Source organism: Anneissia japonica, unplaced genomic scaffold, assembly GCF_011630105.1.
Source record: "Anneissia japonica isolate Jap-2015-1 unplaced genomic scaffold, ASM1163010v1 scaffold287799_len804019_cov200, whole genome shotgun sequence".
In the NCBI taxonomy this organism is placed as follows: domain Eukaryota; kingdom Metazoa; phylum Echinodermata; class Crinoidea; order Comatulida; family Comatulidae; genus Anneissia; species Anneissia japonica.
Window position 1 is genome coordinate 164,425 of NW_022716884.1, and position 11,107 is coordinate 175,531.

At 34.9% G+C, this 11,107-nt stretch overlaps 2 protein-coding genes across 6 annotated transcripts in view; both read left to right on the forward strand.

Moving 5' to 3' along the window:
* The window catches only part of LOC117110038 (leucine-zipper-like transcriptional regulator 1), a 48,571-nt gene extending 40,080 nt beyond the window's left edge, over positions 1 to 8,491 (forward strand). Inside the window, exons 15-22 of the mRNA XM_033252604.1 lie at positions 394 to 559; positions 818 to 882; positions 1,423 to 1,539; positions 2,428 to 2,590; positions 4,099 to 4,286; positions 4,800 to 4,897; positions 5,529 to 5,715; positions 5,839 to 8,491. Coding sequence (XP_033108495.1) covers positions 394 to 559; positions 818 to 882; positions 1,423 to 1,539; positions 2,428 to 2,590; positions 4,099 to 4,286; positions 4,800 to 4,897; positions 5,529 to 5,715; positions 5,839 to 6,009 — 1,155 coding nt within the window. The 3' untranslated portion in view covers positions 6,010 to 8,491. The remainder of the gene's footprint in view (positions 1 to 393; positions 560 to 817; positions 883 to 1,422; positions 1,540 to 2,427; positions 2,591 to 4,098; positions 4,287 to 4,799; positions 4,898 to 5,528; positions 5,716 to 5,838) is intronic.
* Positions 8,492 to 9,127: 636 nt separating this feature from the next.
* LOC117110043 (protein rogdi homolog) overlaps positions 9,128 to 11,107 on the forward strand; it is a 33,908-nt gene continuing 31,928 nt past the window's right edge. For 4 of the 5 annotated variants that reach the window (XM_033252611.1, XM_033252613.1, XM_033252615.1 and 1 more), the window contains exon 1: positions 9,128 to 9,253. In XM_033252611.1, the coding sequence (XP_033108502.1) occupies positions 9,218 to 9,253 (36 nt within the window). In that variant the 5' untranslated portion in view covers positions 9,128 to 9,217. The remainder of the gene's footprint in view (positions 9,254 to 11,107) is intronic. The other variant, XM_033252612.1, reaches the window with a different exon arrangement.

Genomic DNA, 11,107 nt, shown 5'->3' on the forward strand with positions numbered 1-11,107 from the left:
GAAAAAATATACATAATTACGATAACATGTGTGGTTGGCTGTTCTTGAAGAATACATATTTTTTTTATAAAATAGAAATAAAAAAAAAAATTAAACAAAAAAGAAATTTAACATGATTGGTAATTTAAAAAGGATAGGATGGTCGTACGACTGTAGTCTGAAGAATCAAACTCCACTCTTTGTGAGCTCTTGGTGACGTGTCGCCGTCGTCTGCTGATTATTGGCAGTCTAAACGGATCGTCAATAAAAACAATCTGTTGCATTCCTGTTGCGTTCTCCTTGGAATTGCGTCAATGACTTTACTATTGCTATTGATAATATTCTATAATCAGAACCTTCTACAATAAGTCACACAGTTTATTTTAATAGTTAATATGCTCTCCTTTGTCTTAGGCTTCAGATGATGAAGCTGCCGGAGGTGAGGAGAAACAAGAGGCTAGTGGGGGGAAGAAGGTGTCCAAGAAGCTTCTGCAAGTGTTCATACCAAATGCTAAGCCTGAGGCTTTCAAGTTAATTCTGTGGTTTATTTATACTGACAAAGTAGACCGCAAGCCTGAAGGTGAGTTGCATTCACTCCTCTATTTTTTCTTTGTGTTACTTATGTTTCTATTCACTCCAGCTAGCTGTGGGCTCCCCTCCATCCTATCATAACGTCTCTTCACCCACCCTTGTCCCCATACCATTTCCCCCTCCCTTTCTTTGTTTTTCTTTTTGGTATTCCTCTGTCTTTAATTTAGCTCCTCTCCCTATTCCTATGCAGCCTGATTTTCTTCACAATTAATCAACATCTAATTTTACATTGGTTTTTTTTTTGTAGGATTTGAAGATAAACCCACATTGTTTGTCCTGCTTATCATGGATGTATATAAGTTAGCTTTAGAGGTAAGTTCAATTAATGAAATTGTGTAAGTTATGAATTACTTTTAAAAATTTTGTTTATATTGTCAGTTGACATAATTATCATCATCATTTTCATCATCATAATCAATGTCAATATCATCATCATCCTTTTCATTATAGACATAAAGACAAAATGCATGGTTGATGACAGTGGTGATCCCAGCAGAGTGGGGCAGGGGAATTTCCCTTATCAGACAGGGCTGGTATGATGCCACAAACAAGGTTGTCGGGCCAATAATATTAATATACCTATCCAAAAAACATAAAGCAATTTTCTGGAATTATCACTGTGTGTAAGTTGTGGTTGTTCATGAACCCTTGACTGATTAACCCAGATTTCCAGATGTTACTGTACTTAGCAGGAAACACTATTTTTGACCTTGTACATTCATAACCATCATGATCATCATCATTATTTAAATTTATTTTAATTCATATAAAACTCAACAGCTTAATGTCTTAATTAAGAACAGGAAAAGTAAAATATTTTCTTTTATTGTTATTTCTTTTTTGTGAGCTTAGTTCAGTCTACCGAGACTGGAGCAGATGTGTGTTCAGTACCTGGAGGTATCAATAGGCCTGGATAATGTCCTGTCTGTTCTTCAGTATTCCCATGAGCTTCAGTTGGACTATATCAAAGTAAGTTACCAGACCGTCAATGGTTTTTACACAAGGGGGGAAAATTGCACCCATTTTGTGTGCACTGAACCATGAAGTTCAATGTTTACCAGGGATCAGCTTCAATTAGAAAATAAATTTTAATTATTGAGAGGCAGCAAATTACGTATGTGTTTAGTTGATGGGAGATTTTTTTAGGCATTCCCAGAATTAAAGCATAGAGTAGCATGCTGGGTTTAAGTAGTAGTCCCACAAGTTAAATTTCAAGTATTGTAAAGCCTGCATTATTACCTTAATGTGGACACTGTAAACAGACTAAGACTTACATCCTGCATTGTTTTGCTGTAACTCGCAACAAGGTCTTAAAATAAACTGCTGTACACCCAGGGGTCCCAAACTGGTGAAGCCACTGTAGTGGCTTCACAAGCAAGTAGTGTATGTAGTGGCTTCATAAGCAATCTTAACATCTTATTATATTTTGCTGCCTGTGTTCATACCCATTTCCAGTTAACTTCATCAAGGCAGTAATACAGTAGTAAAACCATTCAAAATTTATGGGAGTGGGTTGTTTTCCGAGAGATAGTATTTCTTGATCACAAGTGTGTGGAAACCGTGGAGATTTCCAGCAGACTTCGCAACAAATTTCAAGTCATTTTGTGAGTTTGATCAATATATTGAATTGAATTGAATTGTGGGCACAGCTAGTGTATCATTGGTCCCACAGAATGATTACAGTATCTATTTCTTGTGGTTTATTTGTTAAAGTAATGCTATAATTGACCAAGTTCACTTAAGATTAGCTGAGTTAGACAATTTGTATATTAATCTATCCTCTCCTATCAATTGCAGTCTTTCTCCCTTGTGATATATGCATTAATATTTGTGCATCATTTATGTTTTTCCTTCTAGGAATTTTGTTTATTTTTCGTGACTAAAGAGAGCAATTACAATTCGATTGTAATGAGTAATGAGTTTGAGCAGCTGTCTCAGCCAATAATGGTTCTAGTTGTGAGGAGGAAACAACAGTCACTTACCAAAAGAATCTTAGAAAAACAGGAGTTTGACAACAACAGTAAGTTTTAAGAAAAGATAAAGATAATTCACAGTAGGCCTACAATAATATATAAGGAAAAATGCTAAGTAGAAGAAAATTTACCATTCTGCTGGGCAAGATGAAATGTACATGAAATTAATTTATGTCCACAAAATATACTTTATGAAGATAATAGCAGGAGCTATGACAATTTCTATGCTTTCTATCACTGTTATATTCCACCTTTGAAACCCAGACACATAATGTTTCTGAAGTGAATATAGGAAAATCTAAGATTTATTCTGAGTAAGAATTTTGACGTTTAACATACAAACGCAGCATCTATGATGCGGTTTCTTTGGCAATGTCATGTTTAATCACATGCTCACCAGTGGCTATTTCCCATATGTGAAATGTAAACTGAATGTTTCGATTTATTACCTCATAGCGAGTAGGAATCTGTCAGTGAGGCACATGTCATTCAATATTCTCATAAATCTTGGTTAATAAATAATAAAGTGCTCAGTCAGTGTTGATACTTACATTCAAGTAAAATAATGTTGGTCTGTGCCAATGATTGATCATAATTCTATGTATGGAAGGATCCTTGTGTATGAGTAACTATGAGATGACCATAGATCTATTAAACAACTAGAGTGCTAACAAGATGGCGAAGCAATGCGGAGTTATGTATGTGTACCATCCAAGATGGCCGTCGTAGTAAAGCGCCACCTTCAGCTTGGTATACATATCATTACCATAATTAAGCCCTCTGACTGATTATTATTTCAAATTATGATAATGAGTAATGGTAATGACAAATTATTAAACTATCGTAGCCAGAACGAGGCCAAGTGGAGCATCTTATTCAAAAATAAAGTACAAAAGAATGAAAATTAAAATCTGTACATTATACCCATACACCAAACGCTCGAGTTTCAAACATACGAGTAACTAGCTGTACTGAACTTTCTGTGTAAATTGAGGGCTCAATTGCAAATGATGATGAAATTTGATTGGCTAAATCTATGGCAGCCATCTTGGATGGTACACACACACAGCTCTGCGTATTTCGAACATTGAATACATTGCAGTTAGCGCTCTAGTATTCTTATTATATCTTTATGGAGATGACAGATTCTTCAGTAGTATAATCTAAAGGTGTGTCCACATTATCAAGTTTTCTATGACTAATTGCTCCACTTCCTAAGCTTCATAATGAGCATTGTTTAATCTTGACGAGTGATTATAATTATTCTTATACATGATTTACATAACTGTATTTTATATATATATTAAATTAACAGTTTTTATAATAATATTGATTGCAGTATTTGGCTACTATATACCATCAAAGTCAACTTATTAATAAATAATACTTTATAAAAATTCAGATAATATAAATAAGTGTTTATTTAATTATCTTTACCTTTGACATACTGTAGACATGTGCAGTTAAAACTACATGAGGGTGTATTGTCTTTATAAGTAGTATTATGATTACCAATACAGTACTTCAACACTCAGCATTCTCTTGTATTGTCCAGGTATGACCACTCTAGCCCAGGATATGATGACTTTCATGAAGAGTATGACAGGTAAAGAATATTGTGACATTACCCTGATGCTGGATGATAACACCGCTTTCAAGGCCCATAAGGCAATCCTAGCAGCGAGGAGTAGCTACTTTGAGGCAATGTTCAGATCATTCATGCCAGAAGATGGTAAAGTCAAGGTAAGGGTGGGGTGATGGTGGTGGGTAAGAGGTGGGGATAATTGTGGGGTGATTATGATGGCAGCAGCAGATACAGAGGGGATGATGATTATTACAATGGCTAGACAGTGTTGAAAATCTGACAAGGTTGTTGTTGATGTGTTTAATGATGATGATGATGATGATGAAAATGGTGATGATTATGGTGGTGACAAGAAGTATTTTGAAAATGATAACAGTGGTGATTGGTGATAATGATTATGATGGATGACAGGGTTATGATGTAGATGACAACATTAGTGATGATAGGTGGCAGTGGGGTCAACGATTGCAGCGGTGACAAAGATGAGAAGAAGAATGATAATGTGGATGTTAACAATAATGATGATGGTAAGATGTTAATGAGTGATGGTGGTAGTGGTGATGTTTGTTGTTGTTGTGATAATGGTGATAGTAAGAACACCTCTGTATATTCTGACTAGTACAAATATGTTAGCTCTTTAATTAATGTTGCTTTACCTATGTTTTATATAGATGACGATAGGCGAGACAACACCCACACCACAGGCACTGGAGTCCCTTCTTGATTACATCTATCATGGCTGTGTCACCATGCCTCCAGAAAACTCATTGTATCCTTTTACCATCACTATATTCATATAATTATATTTAATTTCTATACTTTATATTACAGTTATGTGATATCTGTAAATAGGATGAAATGGATACATGCATTTTATAAATACTATTTGGGGGTGGAGGGGGCACAATGGTCTCAGAATAGATAAGTGAGTAGCACATAACTGATTTGCGTTGAAAATTTTAAAATTTAACGGCAAAAACAGGGGGTGGGGGCACGCCCTACTGGATCCACCCCTGTTTATTGCACAAGTTAAGCATCGCGATAATAGTATGAACCACATACAGACCTTGGCATTATTCGCCATATATATCAGACATTGATTAGTAGAAAATTTAAGAATTTTATGTCCAAAGAATACTTTAGGCCTGGTTTTCATAAAATCGCTAGACTGTTTTGTATTCACTGCAATGGTTACTGCACTCCAATCGAAATATTTTCCCAATTTTTTCTCAAGTGTTATTAAAATTATTTTATTGTCCTGCCATAATTTTATATTTCTGACATTATTTATATATTTTACTTTTGAATGCACAAAACTTGTGACTGTTACTAATTTTTAAAGTAAAGTTATTATATGATTATACTTTATTGCATGGTCTTTCCTTAGTCCAAACATTCAGATATTTATTTTCAGCACCGTATTACTTTGGATTTACTAACACACGTCTACAGGCATTCTGCAAGGAGAATCTGGAGATGAACATCTCCGAGTTGAATGTGGTACAGATTCTGGAAGCCGCAGACAAAATCGGGGCTAAAGATATGAAGGATCACGCCCTCAAACTTATTGTGAGAAACTTTACAAAGGTGAAAAGATGTCTTTTTATTTGATGTAGATACATTTTGTAAAGGAGAAAAATCTTATCCAGTGAAATAAATATAGTTTAAATATTGATGAATGTTCATTTTGCTATTTTTGTTTTCCATTAGGTTGCTAAGTCTCCAAGAATGAAAGACCTCAACCGGGCTTTGTTACTGGACATTATTGACTCTTTAGCCAAACACATGGACATGATGAAACAGAGTAAAAAGAGTGGACACGAGGGATTCAGCTGGGACAGTGGACGCAGTGACCGCTATGGCAGCTTCCAGGATTACTAACTATAAGGACAAGTTGTAGTAGTTAACTTATGAAGTGTAATGTATGAAAAAAATTAGTTGGTGCTTTTAAATATTTACCCCTTTTTATCCTCCATCCTTTTCCCACTTCCACATGGAGGAACTCCCTCTAATTTATTTGTCTACTTGTTTTTGTATGAAATCAAATAGTATGAAATATGTGCAATGTTTTTTTATATATTCATTTTAAGCTTATTTTCAACATTTTTGTAATATTGCAATTGTGACAAGTACAGTAATAATTCCTACACTTGACCAAAAAGAGGGCTGGATTTATTGATTTAACAATCATCTTAGTGCAAATAGAGACAAAAAGAACAATTATATAATGCCGTAGATGAAGGGCATTCTACATATGAGAATGTAATAGATGTAAGAGATATAATAATAATGAAAACACATAAATTGATTTCTATGTTTTGAGAAAATAGCCACAATTCTGAAAGTTGTTTTGGATTTAAGCTGTTTTATATTAAATATTTCTTTTAGTAAATTGATTAACAAATTAGCTAATTGATTGACTGAATATTTAATTAGTATATTGCAGGTCTGTAAAGAAAATTGTTTTTTTTTTTTATTTGGGATATGAAATATACCCAAAATTTTAGCTGTAAAATAAAGTTTTTTTTCTATGCAACAATGCCCTGTCAAACTAATGAGTAAAAAAATACAATGTTATGTTCAACATTGATAATGGTATAGAGTGATTGGCAGTGTATTGTAACGGTTTTGCTAAGTTCTTACCATCTCTCGTTATGTTTATGATTAAACTGATATTGGTTTAATTGGTATTGCATTTTAGCTGATTGCATTAAGAATCTTAATTGATGTCTCTTTGTGTTTATGTTACAAAACATGAAAAAATCAAGGGGTATAGAAATGCAAGAGGTCTGACTTGGGGTTTCGTTGAAACGCAATCCTATCTCAAAAAAGTACTATCACAAACTGGAGAGTGTCCTTCAAAAGAAAAAAGTGTTCGTAAATAGGGCGCCACCAATCTTGTCTTAGTACCTTTTAAAACATTTCATTGCATGCATCCAAAATCAGGCCAGTCGGACCTCTTGCAATTGTATACTCTTTTATTAAACTAACAATGGTTTAATTGGTATTGGACCGTCAGTGATTGGTTCAAATTTTAATTAGTGTCCATGTTTACATTCCAATGGATGATTAATTGATAGTTGTTCAATTGGTTGATTCTTAATCAGTTTAAAATCAGTTTATTTAATTGGTATTACATTTTAGCTGAAATGTATGTGTTGTTCTTTTCTGAATGTATTGAATAATTCAATTCAATTTATGCCTACCGTAAATGCTCGAATAGGCGCCGCGGCTCTTATAAAATTTTTGGTGGCTTCAGTGCGGCCCTTATTGAAGAACAGCACTTATTTGAGAGCGGCACTTATAAAAAAAATATTGACGTGGCGTTTCCCTTGCCTGTTTCCATGTTACCTATTTCACGTTTTCCCGTAGTTCGGTATGCCTATCATCGGTCCCATCATCGTAAACAAACGTTTATAAGAAATGCTTGTGTCTTCATTGTGTTATTTATTCATTTTAACACTGTATTCATTGAATTTAAAACCCTGTTTCGTTACACACAGGGTAATATTATATACTTTAGATTAAGCGTTGCAGAGCTTATTCGAGAGCGGCGCTTAACGAAAAAAATCGTTTTTGAGAGCGGTGCTTATTCAAGCATTTATGGTATTTATATGTTCTGGAATTACGATTGCTTACAATATAAATCAATGGTATTGACATGCTTCTGTTTAAAAGATATAAATTGAATCATGTAGTTTAATATTCATTGTATCAACGTTTGACTACTTATTAGTTTTAGCCGTGTTTTAAATTTGTACTGTATTGTCTGGTTGCACCACTACGTAGTGTGTACTACTGTTGGAAACATAATAAACCTGAAATCTGACTAGTTCAAACCCTTTTCTATAGTACTATAATGTGTACTATAGCTTGGAATACCGATATACAGTTACAGACATAGCATATGGGCACTTTGTACGCTTCTTTGTATGTACTGGTCCAAATCATATTCTATGTTTTTTGTTTAGGATGGATTTATTTAGTGTAAATGCCAAGGATAACCCAAAAAAGTCTGAAAAACGCTAATTTACCAGGTTGTCCTGGTGGTGATTGGGCAGTACACCGGGAGGCAATCTCCTACTCATCCGAAGAGTGTACTATGTTCTTTGACGTTCGTGTGGGCCATAATGCACACAGGACCAACGAAAGCCCTCCAGCTGAAATACAAGGAGAGCAGCGATGGTGATTGAACCGGGGATGATGATCGCTACAGTTTAGTGCACACACAGTGGCTGTTCTTTGAGAAATGAATTAATAGTTACAACACATTTAAGATATTTGTTTTATAATCATGATTTCAGTGATTATTTTACCTAATCTTTATGAAGGTTGGTGAATAAATCCTTAAGCTCATTTAGAATCACTGTCTCAGAACGCTTACTCATTTTGTGTGGCGCTTTTGAATTCACAACTAAAACATTACACATCACAATTTTATTATTTTGATGTTTTATGTGCCTACTTTGCAGATGTGCAAATGTATTTACTGGTATGCACAAAACTGTTCTTGCATTGTGTTTAGGACAATAAATAATAACTAGATTTGCACACTGTAGGTGCTTATTTGAAATCACAATATATTCTCTTTTTATTTGGAAACAAGGTTCATAATTATTACAAGTAAACTTAAAATAGAAAAATCAGTATCCACAAAGTTCATCATAATGGTATCCTGGATTAAAAAAGCACTGTTCTAACCTCTTCTATGGTTCATGCATTATCAAAATTGAATGACCCAAACTAAACCAAGAAATAAAAAATTAAACCGAGCAATATATATCAGCATTCACATGAAAACGAAAACAAATTTACATTATTGCCTCAGATGTCATCCATTGCAATCTAATTTTTAAATATTGTTACTTGTCTTGGTTATATCATAAGCCTGTATGAAACAGCAATTCGGGAAATTGTCAAATTGTAGACGTATTGCGTCAATTTTTTCGACAAGAAATCCGACTTTATATAGCGCCCCCTAAATTCACCTGAACGCGGACGGCGGGAGCAGAGCCGGTGATGCGTTACACCAGTTACACACAGAGCAGGCACAACACCGTCTGTCAACAATCAGTGTTTTGGAGGAGATATGGCGAATGACAAGATAGAAGAGATTTCCAGTATGGTATGTTTTCTAAATTTCGAAGTACATTTTGTTGGAGGTTGATTCATGCTGCATTCATTTAAATGTTGTATCAGTGTTGGCTTATTGACAATTTCCTGTCATGGAGCAGGACTAAGCCTAGGCCTTCTTGATGCTAGGAATAGGGCCTGATTAACTAGCTTAAGTCGGCTAGGCCCAGGTAGAGCTACTACTGTAAGCCTAGGCCTAGTCCTGAGGCCATGAATCTAGTAGGAAGGCCTGATATGATCGTGATATAATCTTATGGTATAATTAATTTGATAGGCTTTAAGTATATCAATAGTCAATGTTGTAAACAGTTTGTGCATTTTGCTTATTTTTGAGACATCGATGTTGTTTCATACATAGGGCCTACTGTGCATGTATAATACTATTATTAGGCCTATATGACTATGCCATATTCAAAACTACTCGAGGTTTCTCTCATCAATTGTCATAAAATGTGACATCATCATCATCATCATCATTAATTTATAGTCTATTATTCCATGCACAGGGTTCGAAATAACTCTGGTCCGCCCGCCAATGGCTAGTAAAATACATGGCGGACCTGTTAATTATCCCAATAACAAGTCCACATGACCAGTTAAAATTTTAATGAAAGTCTGACAAAATACCTAAAGTTTTACTCATTCACCTCTTAACGATGTCTTTACAAAATATTTCACACAGATGTCAACAAGATCGCTACTTTCTGTTTATTGTCAGCTATGAACAGCCTTGGGCTCAGTACAGATGAACATCACACAGTAGCTAGGCCATGGAGGAATCCATGGCTAGACGTACAGAGGGAAATCACCTTCTCCGCATGTTACAGCGACAAGGAGAATTAGATTTCCGTCTGTGTGTGCACCGTGAAGTTAAAACATCATGTATCCATCCCACAATGCAATGTGGGACAAAAGTTAATAAACGCAACGAAAGCATAGTCCCAATAGCGTTGTCATGGAGATTGTCTATTAATTAAAATGACACACCAGTAAAATGTTAGATAAAGTGATAGTTACGCCTTCCATTGTTTTAATAAAGTGCATTATCGCCTTATGAATACTTAAAAATTGATTGTAATCAACCTGAAGTGAAAAAGGAATTGTTTCTACGATGGCTCTTTTTCAGTAGATGTTTAATTCGGATTTGGTATGTCATTAGATTCATATATCAGTCTACATGTAAATTACACTCACATTCCCCAAAAACATTGCTAATTACGGAGGAAATTTGCAGAGAATGACATTTAAATTTGAATAAGATTTATTTTAGATTTGACTCTAAAACAAAACCATGAGGGTTTCTTATTTATTTTAATAAATTTGTTTAATTACCGTAAAAATTCAGCAAGCTGTCACGCACTATGAAAGTTTGGGCGATCTGACGTCATGACAGCCAAGCACATTGGATTTTTGCCCACCCACATGACCCCACGAAATATATTAACCAATTAGCGGGCAGAGTTTAGGAGGCGCAACCTGATATTTACAATGCATTTCGCATCGTGACCGCGAAGAATGTGTTGTGTTTACAGTTTAGAAAAAAATGTCAGACCGAAAATGGACGTAAAAACAATATAAAAGCATTCATTTTATTGGTACAGTAATTCAATTTGCTGTGCACTACAGCTAAACAACAGGTACTGTACGTATTATATGTTAAATAATATGTTAACTTTTCGTAGGCTACTCATACCGAATTCACTGACTGGGCTATGCTAAGCCTATATCAGCGTCTAGGCTAGGCCCTAACTGGTCTACCTTATTCGGAAAGGATTCAATAGAAATGTTTCACAAACCGATCTTTCCGGAAAACCAAGCATCGTACCGAACATCGTATTGTGTGCAC